At 36.8% G+C, this 21,167-nt stretch overlaps 1 protein-coding gene across 3 annotated transcripts; it reads left to right on the top strand.

Annotated features, from left to right (window-relative positions):
• The first annotated feature begins 301 nt into the window (after nt 1–301).
• SMARCE1 (SWI/SNF related BAF chromatin remodeling complex subunit E1) lies at nt 302–19,553 on the top strand. 3 transcript variants are annotated; one of them, XM_039873558.1, is made up of 11 exons: nt 302–458; nt 2,436–2,487; nt 2,663–2,706; nt 5,631–5,798; nt 10,464–10,544; nt 11,435–11,566; nt 11,843–12,014; nt 14,607–14,779; nt 15,311–15,412; nt 16,033–16,243; nt 18,295–19,553. In XM_039873558.1, exons 2-11 carry the CDS (start codon nt 2,481–2,483, stop codon nt 18,501–18,503), a joined length of 1,299 nt encoding a protein of 432 aa, XP_039729492.1. In that variant the 5' UTR covers nt 302–458; nt 2,436–2,480; the 3' UTR covers nt 18,504–19,553. The 3 variants fall into 3 exon arrangements, with proteins under 3 accessions (XP_039729492.1, XP_039729494.1, XP_039729495.1); XM_039873560.1 differs by having other exon boundaries at nt 303–458; nt 5,631–5,735; XM_039873561.1 differs by lacking the exon at nt 2,663–2,706 and having other exon boundaries at nt 303–458; nt 5,631–5,735.
• The last annotated feature ends 1,614 nt before the right edge of the window (nt 19,554–21,167 follow it).

Genomic DNA, 21,167 nt, shown 5'->3' on the forward strand with positions numbered 1-21,167 from the left:
TGGTTCCGGGGCCTCGCGCCCAGGCGCCGCCGCCGTCTTCCGGCCCCGCGCGCGCGCCGCGCCGCGGCCGTGGCCGTGGCTGCCACCGCCCCCCGGCGCCGCCTCGCGTCGTCCGCCGCCGCCGCCGCCGCTCCTCACGGCCGCGGAACCCGGGCCTCTCCGGCGGCCGGGCCCCTCCGCCCTCTCCGCCGTGACGAATCGGCGCCCGGCGGGGAAAGCACCCAAGTCGGGGAGCTCTGAGCAACGTCGGAGGCCTGAAAAAAAAAAATCTCCGATTGTACGAAGGCTCACGTCCGCTAGAAGGTTTTTTTTTCCCCGAAGAGAGTCGAGTGGAGCCTGGGAAGAAATTAAGATTAGTGTTGAAAGTGCGAGTGCGGAAGCTCCGGACGCGAGGGGCGGGGCGTGCGCGGGACAAAGGGAAGCGAGGCCGGAGCTGCGGGCGCTTTTTCTGCCCGCGGGTGAGTGTTTCCGACTGGGCTCCACCGGGTCGGGAGGGTGGCAAGTCGTGGTGTCCCGGCTCGGCGGGACTCAGAAGCCCCGGGGCTTGCAGGGGTTCAGGCTTGTCCGCGGGGCCAGCGCGGGGGGCCGGTTGCGGCCTCCCTGAGGCCTAGCCGAGCGAGGGGTCGGGAGGGAGTCCCATCTGGGTTCCCTCCTGGGCGGCGAGATTTGCCCCTTCCACTCAGCGCGCGAAATTGGGCAAAGCAGCTTTGGTGGAGTTGCTGGTAACGTGCATCCTCCACAAGAAACATAAAGGAAACGACCTCAGGGGAAGCCTTTGGGGCGAGCCAAGCCCGTGGTCCTCACCCCCAGGAAGGTGTTTTCCCTTTGGTTCAGGCAGCGACCTGAGGGCTCACGGTGTGGCTTAGAGTGAAGAGCGAAAGCTCTGGAACAGTTTGGCCTGGGTTTGAAACCCAGTCCTGGCATTTCCTGGCTGTGTGTGTTTTTAGACAAGTTACTAAAACTCGCGGAGACTCCTATTTTTATCCGTAAAATGGGACTAGCAATACATATCTTGTTGGTAGTTGTGACTGTTAACGAAGTAGTGTAAGTAATTAGCTTGTCCCGTATAAGGTATGAACAGATACTTATCTCTGTGTTTTATGCCAGGCGCTGGGGATGGATCCAGTGGTAGACAAATGTACAAGCCCGCTCTTAGAATTGATGATATAGCAAAGGAGAGCAGTAATTTTAAAGAACCAACAACGAGTGATATTCTAGGGAGCTTATGGCAGTTATTGTCGGGGCACCCTACAGCAAGGCCTACTGGATGTTGACAGCTCCCTAAAGGTGAGCAGGAAGGACGTTGCACCAGAGTCAACGGTTTCTGCCTGTTCCTTAAGTAAAGGGGGAGAGACCCAGGTTGGACCATTGAGAAAATAAGCTACAGTATTTCTTTCCACACCAGGCCTCTTATTCCTTATGTTCCAAGAAATTCCTTTAAAATGCAAAATAGAAGGAGAAAAATCATGTTTGTTTCACATAATGTTGGATGAAAGTACTCCAAGTAGTCAAAGAAGTTCTTTGCCTTTTTTCCTAAAAATGAATGTCTTTTTGTTCACACTGTGTGTGACATATATTGATATCAGGAACAAGTTTACATGTATATGGTCAGGTGACCTGCTAATAGTAGGATAAATTTTTTAAGAATTGAGCTAGGTACTGGGACTAAAATAATGAGTTAGATGGTCCCTGTTCCAATGCCGCTCACAATCTAGCCATATTAACAGGTGTTGTATGATAAACAATATCAGAGATCTATGTAGGAGTACAGATGAGGAAACAATTCTGCCTGGGTAATTTATGAAAAAAGGTCTCGAGATATATTTTGAAATGGGCTGTGGAGGTTAATAAGAGTTTTTCAGGTAGAGTCTCAATTTATTCTCAGCCCGTTATTAAGTTATTTACCACCATAAGAGAATGTAAAGCTCATTATCATACCAGTTACATTTCACACTGCCTCCAGGAATAAAAATACTGCTCCATTTTAATAGAAGTTGATATCCTAAAAGGAAGGGAGAGCAACTGCTGATCAGGAAGCTGTCCGTATCTAATAGGCCTTGTTGGGGTGGGCCCTGATAATACATCACATTTTATTTATGTTTTTATCAGTCTGATTTAATGTGTACATGGCATCAGCAAAATGTTTTTCATACAAGAGGTGGCTCAGTAGCATAAGAAAAAAAACTTGAAAGTACATGTCTAATATTATTTTTAATATCCCCAGTAATATGTTTCAGTCATTTAATTCCGATCATCCAAATTTTTACTAAAGAACTAGTAAAATATGCAAAAGGCTTGGTTAATAGAAGATAATGTTAAGTAATTTTACTAAGAAATACCAATTAAATTACCCTATTCTTTAGGAAAACATTCTCTTCTGCTTGCTGAGTTTTGATTCTCTTTTTTTTTCTTTTTTTTTCTTTTTTTTATTTTAGTGTCTCAGATTCATTCTTAAGGAACTGAGAACTTAATCTTCCAAAATGTCAAGTAAGTTTCATTTTTTATATTTATCAATCTATATTAATAAGAGACTAATGCCCTAGCAAATGGGAATTCCAAAATACTCTCATTTTTTTTCTTCAAAACAGGACCATTGGTAGTTTTGTTGCATAGTATTATATCTCAGTTGTTTACAAGAAGTTATTTATTTTCTTTCAAACAGAAAGACCATCTTATGCCCCACCTCCCACCCCAGCTCCTGCAACAGTAAGTTTTAATTTTCTTGTTAATGTAATAGCCAAGTCTGGCCTTGATACAAAAAACCCAGATGTCTTCCAGGAACAGTCACTCAGTCATCACAGCAACAGGATGAAAAATTCAGCTAAAAAACAGCACTTCCTACTAAATAAAATAACTCTTTGCATCTTATCTTGAACCAACCCCAACATTTAAAAAAACATGTGGCTGAAATGCCAACCTCCTGTGCTCGGTTCTTTTTTAAAATGGGAAATAACTGACAAGATTAACACCTTTCTTTTTAATCTCTATTAAGAGTCTTTAAAGTCGATATTGAATGAATGCTCATTCTGGCATTTATTAATTTCAAACCTAACCTTCAACTGGTTACATTTTTCTCTCCTTGTCTATATATAATTTTCATATTAAATCAAACAATAAAGCTTCCAGCTCTATAATAACACTTACTGTAAATCTTTATTTTCAAGCTGTTCAAGTAAAGATTTTATCTATGGGTCAGATCCTGCTGTTGAATTTTATTCCACTCCATAAATAATATTTTTATTGGTTTGGGATTTGATATGCTTCAAAGTGTCTAAATTATAGCAGTGAACTAGTTTTCACCCAGCAAGCTCTGGCCCAGCTTGGTCAGCATGTCAAATAATTGTCCAATCCACAAAACAAATTTAACTCTTCATGCCTTCCTGAAATGGATTCCTTGTTTTTTTTATTTAAAAAAGAAAAAAAAAAAACACTGTAACACTGTTAACATTGACCATATCCTACAAAAGCAGTTCTTTAATGGCTATTAGCCTTCCTTCCATCTCCCTCACCCCCTTAATTTCAAGCTAGTTTACTAATTAGGTCCTTGTATAATTTTGTTTTCTCCATTAGATAACTATTCTTAATTACTAACCCTTAGATAAATGTTTTAGTTATGTTTACCAACAATTTTTCTTTAGTAAGATACTTTTTAAAAGAGATACTGTATCACATGTTCTCAGTTCAATTTATGTAACACAGTCTCTGAAGTTACTTCTAGTAGATCTTAAAGTCCTGTGTTTGCTTTGTTTTTTTCCTTAAAGAACATTTCTTATGACCATCTCTTTGGCACTCTGCTAGTGGCTATACAGGTGGAATTGAACAATTGAGATTCCTGACCTCAAAGAGCTAATTATGTACTTCATTTTTGGCAATGGTATAATTGTAATGTTTTAGTTTCAATTTTTTTTTTTTTTTTAGTTCCCCTACTTAATTTTTTTACATTATTGCTTCATAATGTTGAACAGTGATTCTCATTGTTTATGCAACCTTTGAAGTTGTCATTTTGACATAAATACCACCTCAGACAGTGTATAGTATCTTGAAGACACACTTGATCTTTTGAGATAATAAAAATAGCTCAAAACCAAGTGTGTGCCCTTATGACTTCTCAAATGTAGGAAGGTATTTTTTTTGCCTTTCTTTAGTCATATTTCTGTACCATTATAATTTCACATTGACACATAAAATATAGAAGACTAGGGATTAGGACATCCAGCAGAATGGATATTAAATGAGTTCTCCTCCTTCCTTTTTTTTTTCCATTACTTCCACACCACCACCTCACCACCACCACCACCACCCAAATGTACCACTCCAAGTAATATACACTTCTTTTGTGCCTTTGAAACTTCATCTGTGTTTTGCCTACTTTTAAATATGCTTGATTTGCGTCTTCTATAACTATGTAGAATAGAAATTGGTCAGTTTCAAATGTAATATCTGCTTGAATATCTTTCGGACACTAAGGATATGTGCAGCGGCATGTTTTAGATATTTATTTTATAACAGCTACAGCTTAGTTGGGATGTGTTAAGTGTATTTTACGTTATACAATTCAGGGCTGATACTGTTAATTGCATGTTAAAATGAAATTACTGTCACTTGTTTTGATTGAATTTTCATTAGGTAAAATACCCTACTTTTGGTCTCTCTTTGCTACATCCTTTTTATGCATTATACCTTGGTTCTCATGAACATTGGATGTCATTGTATTAACCACAGGGCACTGCCATAGAAGAGCCCATTTGTGATCACATCAACACATAATTCACAAAAGCCAAAAATTCTGTTGCTGCAATTAGTAGTTGTGTTTTGAAAGGGCTAAAGCTATCAGAAATTAGATGAGAGTTCAAGTCTGTCAACTAGAAAAGCATTTCACTTTAAAACTAACTGCAGAACTTGTTCATGATTAACCTATGGAAGATGGATCAAAGAAGAGATGGAAGAGAAAGCCTATAAAAGACTGACTGGGTTCTAAAAGATCAGACAGTATCCCAGAATGAAATCCATGCATTTTTTACAAGTCTTTGTTTTAAAATCATGTATGTGACATCCATTGAATCCCACACATGTTCTTTTCTATTGACAACTTTTCTGGCTTCCTGATTTGAGTCTCTTCTCATTTCTCACATATAAAATGATTTAAAACTGTCTTTGAAAACAATTCATTTCTTGTTTTTGTTTTAATGGATATATACATTGGCAGCATCCATATAACTGTCAAGTAAATCATGTTTTGTTTTGCATGTAAAGTGGTTTCAGACTTACAGTTTATCACATTTCAAGCTTTCCTATCTCAGACATATATTGCTAAGTTGTTACATCATAGTATTGACCACAAAATGATCCTGAATGTTTGAGACACTTCACTGTATTGCTTATCCCAAAAAAAACAAGCACATACATTCACTAAATACCACTGGCCCCTACAAAGAGAAAGAGGAAAAAGAAAAGAAAAAACACTCGCAGACTGGTTTCTCAGTGAAAGAAAAAGAACAAATACAACACATCATTGCTTGTTTAAATTCAGGTTGCTTTTGCATGCCATATGCAGATCATTTTTCATTTCTGTGTTTTCCTCGTTTGAGCTCATTTCTCATTCGTGTTTTTGTCTCATTTGTTTCCATCAGCAAATGCCCAGCACACCAGGGTTTGTGGGATACAATCCATACAGTCATCTCGCCTACAACAACTACAGGCTGGGAGGGAACCCGGGCACCAACAGCCGGGTCACGGTAGGAGAATCAACTATTACAGCATCCGGCAAACAACTGGAATTGACCAGAAATGCCTTCAGAGTTAGGTCCTTTTGAATCACCTGCACAGCCATTAAAAAAAAAATTTTTAACCAGGCTTTTAAGCTATTTTAAACATTTGTTGTGCTCTTACACTGGGGAAAAAAAAAAAAAGCGATCTGGAGATGTATATAGAAAAGAATTCATTCTGTTTGGTGATCAGTAGAGATAAAACCTTGGGCTCTTAATGCATATACTATGTGTAGACAAACCTAGAATTTCTTATGGCTAAATACTCTTTTTGAGATGAAGAGTTATCTTCCATTTAAGGTAACTGGCATTAGGCTTAAGAATTCAGTTTTTTAGTAAAGGCTGGGCTTGCAGACCTGGCTTTTTCTAACTAGCCTACCAGTTTGAACTGCTACACATAATTATTTGTCTTTTGGATTTAATAGTTGACCTCACAACTGAGATTAATTTCCAGTTAAAAAGAGAAAAAGGTTTTTTTGTCACTTCAAAGAATTAAAGAATGAAAGTTGAATGAAATTAATTTGAAGTACCAGTTGTATTTATAATCCTTAGGATAAGCGAAACAATTTCTGAAACTGAAGATACTTCATTTAACTGATCAACCTAAGGGGAAAACAGTAAAAATAAACGATCAACCTAAGATAATCAAATATGGATGATATGCTTCGGATATTTTATTTTAGAATCATCTTAAACTCCAAGAAAATTTAGGTACCAAAGAAATAATTGTAAAAATGATTTACCAAAAATATATAAAATAAATCCAAAAGTCAAATACCTGTATTTATTGGACTATAGTATTGGTGAGAATTTATACAACCCAGAATGGCTGTAAACTTTTCAATCCCTGGTTTTTGTTCGCTGTATTCGTAAATAAATCAATTCATGTGACTTCAAAAAAGCCCTCTCACCCTGTAGTCAAGCCGAAGCAGAAAGTTTGTAATTATCAACTGTATGTCTATCTTGGTAAGCATATCGCTTAGCTCGATAGGTTTTGTTTGTCTAAATTTTTCATTGTTTCTGCATAATTTGTACTTCATAAGCATATCAAGTTTTATGTGCCATGCATATTTCATGGTATCTGAAAAGAAGGTGTGTATGTGTGTATGTATGCATTTCACAATGCATACAATTTTTATGTGCATTGGTACATGTTTTTCCCTGGCCTGAATGTGTTTCACAAGTGTAATGGGTGGCAAGATGATCAAATAATAAAGAACATTTTAATTTAAACAAGGAGCAGAATCAATTTTGGATCATTCACATTAATGCAGAAAATTACTCATGAGCAGTAAACATGAGAATGATTACATTTTAATAGCTCTATACAGTCAGCTCTTGATTATCTATGTTAATGGAATAAAAATGGTGGTCACTGTAATATTAGAATCATTTGTATTTCAGTTTGTGTGAACATTTTGTTCTTAACTTGGACGTATCTGTGAGAAGTCTCTGTTAATAAAATGAAATTTGATGGAGACTTACTAGGAAAAGGGAAGTGCATTCTAGTCTTGGAGCCTGGGTCAATTATCTATTTTTCCCCATTCCTTCTTGGGGATGTTGGAACCCAACATTTGGAGTGGGCACTGGCTTCAGGGTAGCTTAGGATAAGAAGGTTGTTGGACATGGAAAATTTGGTGTTTTGACTCTTTGTGGATGTTTTCTTTGTATTATTGTACTCAATACCAGATTGAAAGTATAATCAAACTGGTATTTAGACTTAACCTAAAAGGCCTAGAAAATATGGAGGCTTTCAGCCTGTGTTAATCCCAGTCCCTTCAACTTTTAGTGACCTCTGTCTTAGGTCATTGACTCATTCTCTAAGAAAAGTAGTTATGCCTAAAGTTTTATACTACCTTTTTTATATATCTAATTTAAGCTATGTTTAGGACTCAGTAGATCTGATTTTTACCATTATTTTAAGATGACCCCATTTATGCGTTACTTTGGGGAAGGGGTCTCTTATTTGGTATTGTCTGCAAATTGCTGTAAGTCAGTGATTTGAAGGAATGATTCGAAGTAGCTTCCTGTAGGCTTTATGGAACATCTGGCTTTCCTGTTCACTCCAGTACACTTTAATAGTATTCAGACAATAACTTTATGTTGCATGTTGAAACCTTTGGAGTGCTTATGATAGCTATGAGATGGAAATCACTCCTCGTCACTTCTTTGTTCAGATGGTGATTAACATTCTCTTCAGTACAAATGTGAAAACAGACTTAGACAAAATGTTAAAAATAGTGTATTTCTGTACTTTAGTGGAAATTCTATCCCAGAAGAAAACCCTTAAATGAGATTCTACCAGAGAAATAGCTGAGAATTGGGGAAGAAACAACAACAAAAAACTCTCAGGTAGCCAAAATAAATTTCACAAAATCATGGACTTTATTTGTAAGAGAGTCCCAGAACCTTACTCTTACGTAAGCACAGTTTTAACAGCCATAATTACTTGATTCCTCCAACTCATTGTCAGTTAGAAGCAGAAAATTGGAAAGACGGACAATTGCTATTAGGGGTAGGCTTTATACAGCAAGGAAAGAAATAGCTAAGAAAGGAAACAGCAGAACCTCCAAAAGCAGAACCACTGGGCCATTTAATAAAGGGGCCAACAGTTTTTTATACCTCAAACCAGAGGATTACAGCAAAGCAGTGGTTGTAAGTGTGTTGAATGCAAACTGCTTTCTTTTTTTTTTTTTTTTTTTTAAAGAATAGAGAAACGTTTAAGACATTGTAGAAAGAAGACTGTCTGAGATGGTAATAAATTTGTGTGTTTAATGATATAAATCTTTAGTGTCCTGAAAATCAGGTAGGATTTAACTTTGTTATTCTTTTGGGTTTTGTTTTGTTTGCATTTGTAAATTGGTCAATGTGTAGGTGTTTGGGTTCCTTCTTTTGGGAGAAAGGAAGAGAAATAAGCAAGTCCATTAATGTTATAAAGTGCAGTTCTTTGAAAAATATCAAAGAGCAAATATTACTATAATTTGTCTTTTAAGTGTTTAAATTCAACATATTCAAGCATAGACATTTTAGAATTCTTTACCTTTGTTAACAGTGGTCTACCAACTTCAGTTATTGGTACAATTTTAACTTTATTTGTAACCCACTTCATGAAATTCCGAAGGTTTGTGTTGAATATCAGTTGGAAATGGAATAACTTCATGTGTGAAGAATCAGACTTTCTAGTTTCTTACTCTGAATCCATGACATAAGGTTAGCCTTGTAGGAATCCCCCCATTCCCTGCCCTTGAAAAAACTCCTACAGACCTTGAGACAGATCTTCCCTTACTGTTCATACCACCTCTGTAGACATCCCCCATGGCTCAACTCCCTCCATTGCCCACCACTGGCTAAAAGCAGGGTCTGTCTGCAGGGGCACCAGCATGAGGTATGGTAAGAATGTATAGGAGGAGTGGAAAGAGAGGAAATACTGCTTCAGAGGTGAAATGCTTTCTAATCAGGTTGTATATGAAGAAGCACAGTTATGGAAAAGTATATAGGGATGGAAACTCTCCTCATAGTAAGAGGAAGCATCGTTTCAAAAACAATGGAATAAGGTACAAACAGGCTAAATCTCTGAGCCGTTGGTTTAAAAAGAAGGTTATGATTGGAGTCGTTGCCCAGAATGGAAGAGTTTCCCTGGGGTTCTGTCACAGCAGCAACAGAAGAGCAAGAGGACAAAACGTCACTTTAGTTTTTTTATAGGATTCGCCAGTCTCTGTCTTGATAATAGAGTGAAGCCAGCACTTCTTCCCCTCTGCCTGGCAAGGAGAATCAATATCAGGTGGTCTCCCAGTAATTGAGGGAAGATAAAAGTAATGCAGTCATATATGTTAAGATGAGACTAAGTTCAGAAATAGGCATTCTTGGATTAGAGTTATGTGGAGTGCCCACTAGAAGCTTTTTTTAATTGAATGGAGTTTTTTGATATACCATATGGCCTCAAAAGTAACTTAACCAGGCCCAGTATCTGCCATTTCTTTCTTCCTGATGAACTTGCTCACTCCTACACTGTTCTTAGGACTAAGGACCAGAACAGGCATGACTTTAGTTCCTACTTTCCAATCCCCTTTAATAGGAAACCACTAGATATGGACATAGAACCTTAAGAAAAATAAAATCTCTAGTCATGATAGAGGAGATAAGTTTTTGGTATCTGTTTTGAACCTAGGATTAGTTTTTGTGGTAGTGACGTTGTTTATGTGGGGGTGCATTCCTAAATAGTACAAATAGACACAAAGTCCCCTGTAGATTGTGTAAGTGTGGTAAGTGCTGAAGAATTCAGATTCTGGTGCAGATAATCAAGTGTTGACTGTATGTATTATGATAAATTAAGCAAAATAAAAGGGTGCCAGGTAATGTCCTATGTAGGACATTTGATATGTAACCATATATTTTCAATGTATAGATTATGTTATAATAATTTATTTGTTCTTACAGCCAGATTGTCAAAGCAGTAGCAATAAACTGCTAGGTAAAATATTCAAAAATTATGTGCTTAAAGTCATTTTCTTTATTTTCTTTTGATGTGAACATTTCTGAATTTACAGTGATAGCTATTTTCCGTGGAGAAAATATAAGAATCTTGTATCCATGGACGAGTAGAAGAAAGGCGCATTAGAATTTTTTAAGGCACTCTCTTTTCATTTTGCTGGTGAACGTCTCACAATTGAGTAATGAATGTATTTAACTCTTTTGTAGGCATCCTCTGGTATCACGATTCCAAAACCCCCAAAGCCACCAGATAAGCCGCTGATGCCCTACATGAGGTATAGCAGAAAGGTAGGTGCTCCAAAGCCAGAAAGAGTAAGGACCACTGTCTTCGCGTCTTTGCTTTACATCAGATCTCAAACTGTCTTAACCAGCTTTTCTGTGCATAGTCAGAGGAAAGGATAAAGAACTGCAGTTTTTAAAAAATTAGTTCTGATTTTAACATGCCAGGACTAAAATCCAACAAGAATACAATTAAATAAACGGTTAAAATCCTTAAGATGATATTGTATAGCCAATGTTTTGTGGTCTATGGAGAATATTTAATGACATGAGAAGAATGTTAAGTGAAAAAAGGAATATAAGGCTATATGTATTAGTATCTTATTTTTATAAAAATAATGTCAACTATGTGTTAGTTTCAAGAAAAAAGAAAGCTTAGAAGACAATTATCTCTAAATAGTAAGCTTACAGTAATTTTTATTTATACTACCTTTAATTTTCCTTTTTTTTTTTGGTTGTGAAAATAGCAAATATAGCCAATATCTTCTTTAAAGACAAGAGCATTTAGCTATTTTCACTATTTAGAAACTTTTTACACTTTTGGTCATAATTATAATATATATATTTGATATGTTGTATTAGACCATGCATGTCAACCACTTTCCTTTTAAATTTTGTGAACATTTAGAGAGACATAGACTGTATTATTGAGTTAGCTCATCTTAAGTGCTTGCAATGATTGGAGATGTCTGAGATCTGCCCTTATAGTAATCTAGCAGAATATAGATGAAATGAGATTGGCCAACCATTGACAACTGTCGTAGCAGGCTAATGAGAACATAGAGATTTGATACTGTTCCCTCTGCTTTTGTTTGTTTTAAAATTTTCATATTAAAATATTTTTAAAGGCCTATAATTTTAGGCATCAATACTAAAATTTCAACTGTTTCTTTTTTAAGGTCTGGGACCAAGTAAAGGCTTCCAACCCTGACCTAAAGTTGTGGGAGATTGGCAAGATTATTGGTGGCATGTGGCGAGATCTCACTGATGAAGAAAAGCAAGAATATTTAAACGAATACGAAGCAGAAAAGGTAGAATGGGGACTGCAGTGGGATGGATACAGTGAAAAAGGCATAAAGATTTGCTTATTATTTATAAAAGAAGCATAAGTTCTAAGCAGACAGCTGAGGCTGCACTCAGGCTTTGTTTACCTGGGTCAAGTCTCTTAATTTCTCTAGGCTTCAGATTCTTTATCTGTAAAAAGGAGATAATTATCATGTCTTTTGATATTAAAATGAGATAATATAGGTATTCATTATAACCTTGTAAAATGTTAATTATAAAACTAAAAAACATTTGAATTTCAGATAGAGTACAATGAATCTATGAAGGCCTACCATAATTCCCCTGCATACCTTGCTTACATAAATGCAAAAAGTCGTGCAGAAGCTGCTTTAGAGGAAGAAAGTCGACAGAGACAGTCTCGCATGGAGAAAGGAGAACCTTACATGAGCATTCAGCCTGCTGAAGATCCAGATGGTAAAAAAAAAAAGTGGGGTTTTGTTTATGCTTTCTCTGAGCATTAAAATATGAGAAATAAGTTTTTACTTCCTACCCTAAATGCAAAACAAGCCATAATTTAAGTGTTATTTCAGTATTTTGATTATTTTTGGTAAGATTTGTATGTGAATTTCCCACAAGAAAAAAAAATCCTTTTTAGTGCAGAAACTAGCAAAAACTGTCATTTATCAAAATCTTTGTACTTGAAATGCATGAAAGATTTTTGAGTTGTAATCAGAATTTTAAAGAGCTAAATGCCTTCTAGTTATACCCTGTTTTCTGATTGGTTCCCTAAATTCTGAATTACAGGCTTTTAAGAAGGTTAATGAGTGGAAAGAAGCATTATGAAATTTTTTTTTCCAGTTAATGGAGAAATCCAACTAGAATTTATAAAGGTAGCTCATGATAATACTCATGAGCATGCACACTTACAAATTTTATACACAAACACACACAACACACACAAATAGCAGAGCTTTCTCATTGACACTTCATGAATAGTTCGCAGGTGTACAGATTGCACCTCTGGTCCTGTGAAGCCAGGCAGAGTCTGAAGCTGCAAGGAGCCCCAGGGCTAGCCACCTGCAGCTCTCAGTATACTCATCCACATATCAAGCAAGCTGTACAAATAATATTTTCTCTGTGTGCTGCTATGATATGGAAAAGATTGGGAGCTCTAGCTACAAGCAACAAAAATATCAAAATAATTTAAGATCTCATTTGAAGATACCATTGAGAGAGGAAGCAATGATACCATCTAAAGACATGAATAAACTGATATGCTTAAAAGGAGAGAAAAGATATTTTAAAAGAACGGACTGGGATATTGACAAATATTCTCAGAAACAATAGAATATAATAAGTGTAGCATATGGAATGGAAGCAATCAGCAGTGCTAAAAACACACTAGCATACACAGACCTTAATTGCTCAAATCAGATGATTAATGGAAGAACATACAGAACTAAAGAATAGAAGAAGATTCAGTCTATAAATAATTGAAAGGATGGGGTTCAGTATAAGAGGATACAAAGGCTGCCAACATAGAAGCCATAAGTAGAAAATAGTTTTCATTAGGTGAAAGATAACAGCATGGACATTGAGAAGGACTGAAGAGATTCAGAAACAATCGTCAGAAGCGATTCCTTTTCTCTGTTTCTGAAACTTCTGCCCATTGTGTTTTCGAAGTTTAAGATAGGATCTTAAAGCTGCTAGTAAGAAAGGACAGGTAATAATTAAGATGCCAGGATAAGAGTGACTTTAGACCTTGGACTTTATCCCTCAGTACTAAATAAAAAGGACAACTTGGGGCAAATAAAGTGCAAAGAAAGACAAGCACAAATTGCTAAAACTTTATACTGTTGGTCAACATTGGGGCCATATAAATGAAAGAGGAAAGCAAAGAAAGATAACTTAGATGCAGGTAGCACAAATGTACCATGTATAATCATAAGTGTGAATGTGAAAACCTCTTCTTTAAAAAATAAAAAGGTCACACAGAATTTTTTAAAAGGTATTTCTTATTCTAATAATTTGAATTTCAGAAGTATATGTCCTAAAGAAATTACCTAAAAGGAAACAAAAAGTCTTTTGCATAACAGTAGTGGTGCTCTTTATAATAAAAGTTTTAGGAACTACTTAAGAACCAAATGATAAAGGAGGTGCTAAACTGACATAGCAGCTCAATTCGGACCTCTGTAGCAGTTTCCTGCAGTGCGGTCCCTCCACCTCTGATGGGACACTAAGATGATGATGTGGTTCAGAGAGGAACTTTTAATGTGTACTGCATAAGAGAAAGCTGTATTTTTTAGCGAGATAATTTAAATAAAAATATTAAGTAAATAATAGTACGGGTTGTTAGCACATATGTCAAAAACAAGGTGATAGAGCAAAGGTTGAGGTTAAGGAAACACTGTTGCATAGCTATTAAAAATGTGGATATAAACCAGATCCGTACTATACAGATATGAATGTGAGTGGATGCAAGCAGTGTAATACCTTTACACACTGATAGCTGTATAGGTGTGTAAATTGGTAAAAAATAAAAGAATATTTTTTTCCTGTAAAATTAGGGCTTTAGTGCTTTTTTAATCTAATAAAATATATGCTGGTCTGGGAAACCGAATATTGCTAGAGATAATGTTTTCTCTGCAGCGGGTATTTTTAGTACTTTAACATTAAAGTGCTGTGGTGACAAAGACACCGCCCAGCTCACGTTATCATCAGTTGTAAGTGCCTTAAATTACTACCAAGAGAATGAAACATTCGGCAGAACTTCAGTTTTGCTCTCATGTGTAGTTTTCACTTGATTTCTGGGCCAAAAGGTACATGGTTATATCTCATTCATGTCAGTCATATCCTTCTCAGACACCTATCATCTCTTAAAGATTTGGTGAGTAAAATCAGTACGTTGGCCAGTGAACACAATATGTCCTGTATGGTTTTTATCAAATGACTGCCTCAGTGCTCCCATGGTGCCCTTTAGACCCACTCGTAGACCAGAGAGAGCCGTGGCTCCTTGGTAATTAAGTGTTGACATGGTTACACTTCCAGAACATCTTTTTATTCCAGATTATGATGATGGCTTTTCAATGAAGCATACAGCCACTGCCCGTTTCCAGAGGAACCACCGCCTCATCAGTGAAATCCTTAGTGAGAGTGTGGTGCCAGACGTTCGGTCAGTTGTCACAACAGCTAGAATGCAAGTCCTCAAACGACAGGTCCAGTCCCTAATGGTTCATCAGGTAAAATCACAAAATATTTATTATAATAAAATGGGCCTATGCCACAGATCCCATGTGTCCTGATTCTATATAATGCAGTAGTGTGCCTGTTAAATACTTCTGTGTTCAATCTGACCTGTTCTTGATTCAGTGAAGAAGCTTGAGGGAGTGGATCTTTCCCAGAGATTTTTAATACGTTCAGCATTAAAATCATAACATAGAGCCTTGTAATGGAAAGTGTATCTGTTAAGAATTTTGAGACATCCTGTCAACCTTTACTGCTTGCTCAGTATTTCCAAAGAAAGTGCTCAGGCCTGAATTCTTTAACATCGTATACTTATTAATCATAGTGATTCTTCTATGTTACATTTTACTTCTTTAAAATCTTAGCTAGACACATTGTGTAATAAATGATTTAAATTAAAAATTCAGAACATTCGTTACAGTATAAGAAAGTGTGGGCTATTAAAAATGAGACATGTTTTCTGTGTTTGACACTTGCTGTAGAGAAAATAATTCAGCAGTTATAAAGCCTGATCATATGTCTTACAGCGAAAACTAGAAGCCGAACTTCTTCAGATAGAGGAGCGACACCAGGAAAAGAAGAGGAAATTCCTGGAAAGCACAGATTCCTTTAACAATGAACTTAAAAGGGTATCAGTTGAATGTGTTAACTATACTTTTATCACTGAGTTTGTTACTTTTTTTCTCATTCTTTTCTCCAAAATAATGCTTTTGTTGAATATTGTTTGCTCTGAAACAGGGTTAATTTTGCTATAACCATGAGATCTTTGCTTTATAACATTATTTCCATTTTCTGGCAAAATTGTAATGGGTTTGAAATATTTAATATGTACTAGGCCTGTGGACTCTAGAACCCTCTGACGTTTTAATTTAAACTCTCATTCAGTTATGAATTAGTTTCATTTTATTGAGATTTAGTCTTCAGATGTCTCCCTTAGACGTACTTCACCGTTTGCACTTTGTCTTAAAACAGGTAAATATAGTGCTTAGTAGCCTGAAATGTAAAATAGAAGCCTTTATGCAGTACAGTGCTTTCAGCATTCCCTCACCATTTTGTAATATTTGATGTTACATGGCTGCTAGAGCACTTTTCTTTTCCTATAGACACGAGTCTCTAGAACTGTGTTTTTCTTCTCCCATATATGTACTTTATACATCGTAGCCAAGAAAACCCACTTTTGAAGTATTTCTGTTTCAGAGATTATAAGTAAAGAACATTACTAAGAGTTTTATTTTTTTCTGACTACTAGTTGTGCGGTTTGAAAGTAGAAGTGGATATGGAAAAAATTGCAGCTGAAATTGCACAGGCAGAAGAACAGGCCCGCAAAAGGCAGGAGGAAAGGGAGAAAGAGGCAGCAGAGCAAGCTGAACGCAGTCAGAGCGGTATTGCTCCTGAGGAAGAGCAAGCGGCTAGCAAGACCGAAGAAAAGAAGGAAGACGAGAACATTCCAGTGGAGACAGGTAACCTGCCAGTTTCACCAAAGTAACGGGTCAAGGGTTTTTACAGCTTTTTAATTTTGATTTTCTTGGTGCTTTTCAGAGGCCACTCTTATTCTTGCCTTACGAGCTTTTCTTTATATGATCTACTCATTTCTTTCCAAATCTTAACCTGTCATAGTAGATTCACTTAAAATGTTGGTCTCGCTACAGAACAGCAGTGCTCCTTTATCGTCAGCTTGCATGTGAGGTCTTGATTATTGGCCCAGATCGACTCATAGAAATATAAAATATAATGGTATGATGGTGAAGGACACTAGCCCCGGAGTCAGATCTGGGTCTCACACTGCTTCAGCACTTGCTGGCACTATGACTTTAGATAAGTTTTTTAATTTCAGTTCCCTCATTTGTAAGTATTCTAGTACCAGGCTCTGAGAGTGAGTTCAAAGAATGAATAAGAAAATGGCACATGAAATCATTTAGTTTTGGATTCGACATGGTATTGGCACTCAGTATTCTAACCTTTGTTGCTAAAATTGTTTAAGATGTGGTCATTGCTCTTAAGATCGGTCATCTCTGGTGTCCTAGGTCAGGGTTGACCAAGTAAAACCTGCAGGCCAAATCCTGCCTGCCACTTGTTTTTGTAAATAAAGTTTTATTGGAACACAGCCACACCCATTTGTTCATATAGTGTCTATGGCTGCTTTGGGGCCACAACAGTATAGTTGTGTGGTTGCAACAGAGACTGCCTCACCCACAAAACCTAAAATATTTCTTACCTAGTCTTTACAGAAAAGTTTGTTGATCCCATCCTAGAAAAATTATTATTTCCAGATGTATTCATATTCCTATTAAAAGTTTTCTCAGGGCAAAAATAACATGCAAAATTTACATAAAGTACAGATTAAATCAGTTATTACTTGAAATTTTGAGACGACCTAACCTTCTGGTGCAATTTCGCCCCTGCTCAGTGTACCGTGTAATCAGAACTAAGCTAAAAGTATGGGAAACAGACAAAGGTTTCTTGGACCATTAGTGCAAGAAGTGGGAGGGACAGTAGTCATACTTAGTACTCAGCTGACAACATCAGATTTGACACCTAGAAAACATTTAAGGGGATATAGATACCGTTAGCAGATATTTCTACACAATTTATTTCAGCAGATTAACATTTCAGATAGTCACATTTTAAGTTTCATTATCTGAGCCTTTTTCTGTTTTGTGTGAACATGTTTTTTACCTTAAGAAAGTTTGGACATGAGCACATTTTTGTGGTTAGAACAAGAGCTTGAGAACTAGAGTATGGTTCTTTGCTCATTTTGCAGCTAAACAGAATACTCTGTCCTTTGCCTCTGTTTTGTTATCTATGAATAGAGCATACCTATAGGTCTTCACTTGGTTTCCATCCTTCTATCTTAAAAAAAAAAAAAACCTGAAGATAATTGTTTGAAACTATTAGAGCAAAAACCTCATGCTCTTAATTTCTTAAGGAAAACAACTCAGCGTGACTATTAACAAAGTATCTAAAATCTCGACCTCATGTCATTTCCACACCTGCTTGCTTATCACACCCCAAGCCCTCCACAGCAGCAGTGTCCAGTAGAAGTGAATGTGAGTCACGGTGTAACTGCATGTTTTCTACTAATGACATTTCTAAAAGTAAAGCAACACAAATGAAGTTAATTTTAATAATATATTTAATTAACCCAGTATATCCTAAACAATATCATTTCAACATGTAATCAACATTTCTTAAAGTATTAATTTTTCACATTTTTTTCACACTGTCTTCGAAATCTGATGTACAGTTTATACTTACAGCACATCTAAATTTGGAAGCTAAATTTTCATCAGAATTACTTGATCTGTATTCAGATTTCATAAATTTACAGTTAAAAAGTCCATTTTTAAACTCCAGATTGTTTCAAACATGCTAAAAGTTTCTCAGTCACTCTAGCTCGTGTGAGGGGCTTAATAGCCACATGCGGTAAGTGGCTGCTATATTGGACAGTGCAGCATAATTAAAAGTGTAAAGTTTTGTCTTGGAACTAACAGTGACAAATGTGTGATTACAGAGGAGACACACCTTGAAGAAACGACAGAAAGCCAACAGAATGGTGAAGAAGGCACATCTACTCCTGAGGACAAGGAGAGCGGGCAGGAGGGGGTGGACAGTATGGCAGAGGAAGGGACCAGTGATAGTAACACCGGCTCAGAGAGCAACAGTGCAACAGTGGAGGAGCCACCAACAGATCCCATACCAGAAGATGAGAAAAAAGAATAAATGTTGCCTTGTTTTATGTGTTCTAAATACTTTTTTAAATGAAAAAAATGTTTTTGAGTTTTAATGGTGTTATGTGGTTTGTGTATTAATATTTTTCTTGTCCATATCACACCACCAAATGCTTTTGGACTATTTAGCATCATGAGCTGAATGGCTTAGTCACCTTAAGTGGTTGTGAAGATGTTTCTTTTCTTTAGATCTTGTTTCTGGCCCTCAACTGTTGAAAGCCTCAGAATTTAAATTGAGAAAATTCCCACCTGTTGTAGAGAATTATCCTTCGATGCTGCAGAATATACTCTTACAAATGCCTTCCTATAGCTCACTGGGGTGCTTACCAAAGCCATAGCTTTAAATCTCAGTCCCCATCAACAGCTTCCTCAAAGTTCTCTCCTGTTTACTTCCATGAGAAGTAGCTTCTTGAAAATGTAATCATGTATGGGTATATGTTTGTTCACTTACCCTTTTTTATTTATAACCAATGTCAGATACCAAGAATTGTGTCAAGGTGTTGAGTGTACCTGTAACTACACTTGGATCGTATTGATCCAGAGATGTCTTCACATTGAGAGTAGCTACTAGCTTACAAAATAGTCATTAAAGTGAACATGGCACATATACACTAAAATACTTTTTGTTATATTTAATATTGGGTATGTTCTGGTAAATCCGTCCTTACCATACAGGAAAAAAAATACTTTTTTATCAAGTTTTCCAAAGATAGAATAGATCACAAATCTTAAGGAATTGAATATTCTTGCAATGGAGTATATAACCTCCAAATGATTAGCCCATTCTAGAACAAAAACAGTAAGTTCATTCACTTGAAATTGTTTTATAATACTCAAAACATTCAAAACCTCAAGGCTCGGGATCCCATAGATCAGAGCCAACCTTTTTGATAAACTCTTAGTAAAGTCTTAGAGACTAGATGCAAGGTAGTTTGTGACATGTATGCTTCCCAAAAACTAGAATAGATTTTTACAGAATAGTACTATATCTGATGGTATATGTTTCTTAAGGTCCAAATGTAATAAAAAAATGGAAAAAAAAGTCTCAGTGTTTTTAATGCACTAAATATCTTCATGCAAAACAAGCAGCTGATTTTGTTGCTGTAATGCAATGACAGTATGGAGTGGCCCTCAGCCATTTTAAGTTTACATACTCATAAAGGTTCCCATCTCACCCAGCTAAACTGCTGCACTAGTAAGTTCATTTGTACAAGACACTTGTGAAAATTAGTTTCTTTACATTATAGCCAATGTCAGTGTAGATTGGTCTTTGACCCCAAAAGTAAATGAGGTAAGTCTCTACATAAGAGCAATATGAAGAATTTGTGATATATTTGAAAAGAATGTGGCTCAGTAAATACATGTAAGCCCTCTGCTTACATACAGATAACTTCTTTATATGGACAAGACTTAATTTATAGTGAATTCACTGCTCCAGAGCACGGCACATGCTGATCACATTCGGTTTCACTCTACATCCAGCCTTCTAAGAGGAACAAAGGAAAGTAGGTGGAAACACTTCGTACCTGTTTATCTAAAATACCATGGAATATCTGTTTCTTTGTGACTCGAACTAATTTATCAGATCCGTTTCTGGGTGTCAGGCATTGTAGGGCTAAGATATTCTGCCACACATCCGCAACACATTGTACATCCCCTTGATACATTCTCTTAACAGTCAAAACCGAGCTGAAAAGTTGTTAAATAACGTGTGGAAAACAGTGCCAGAGCAAGATGTCAGATCATTTACGAGAGTCTAAGGATGGAAGTGGTTCCTTTGCTAAGCTGGAGATGACACTGGGAAAACAATGACATCTGCCCTTATAATGCTAGGGCAAGACTGAATTAAGATCCTTGTCAGTGATAACATATATATATATGTAGAAACCACCAATGTTCAGTTGTTTTCCTAGTTTGAGAGAGTGGGAGATAGTCTCGGTCTTCTTTCCTATCCCCATAAGGCATTGGGCAAGTCACTTAAACTCTGAGTCTGTCTCAACTATAAAATAAAAATAAATTTTTATCTCAGTCCCCTTATATCACTGCTCCAAATACCCATGATTTTTAGTGCATTTCTTTTAAGTACGAATACATAAAGTTTGAGGGCTTCAATTTATATTTTTACCAAGTGGGAAAGAGGGGAACCACCTATAATCTCTCAGTTTTCTTAGAGGAGTTTCAATTTCTAGTCTCCCCATTTGTCAACAAACATACCTTTTTACATGGCTCTCCTACAGTACATGAAAATTATTTTGTAAAGCAGGGTTTGGGGGAAAAGTTACTAGGAGCTATCTTATTTTAACACGATAATATGAACATCCTATGGAAAAGAGAGACTTGATTCACAATGTTCAAAAAGAATCTGACATTTAAATCCCTGGAAATTTTTAGTTTTGGTCCTTCACATTTAGATACCAGTTTGAGGTTTTAGACAGTTGGTGCTGACAGTGTGAAACTCCTATTGCCTACAGTTAAATTGAAGCTTTGGTTTCTCATGTGAGCAGGCAATGAAGCTGGGATTATACTTTGTTAAATCCTCATTTCAAAAACAGTTCCCCTCCACCCCCAAGCACTACCATACACTGTCTCCCGACTTGGTTTCAGAGAGTGTTTTTCACCACTGGGCAAGCCTTGCTGGAACAGTAACAATTGACTT

This window comes from Pteropus medius, unplaced genomic scaffold, assembly GCF_902729225.1.
Source record: "Pteropus medius unplaced genomic scaffold, Ma_sr-lr_union100, whole genome shotgun sequence".
Lineage (NCBI taxonomy): Eukaryota > Metazoa > Chordata > Mammalia > Chiroptera > Pteropodidae > Pteropus > Pteropus medius.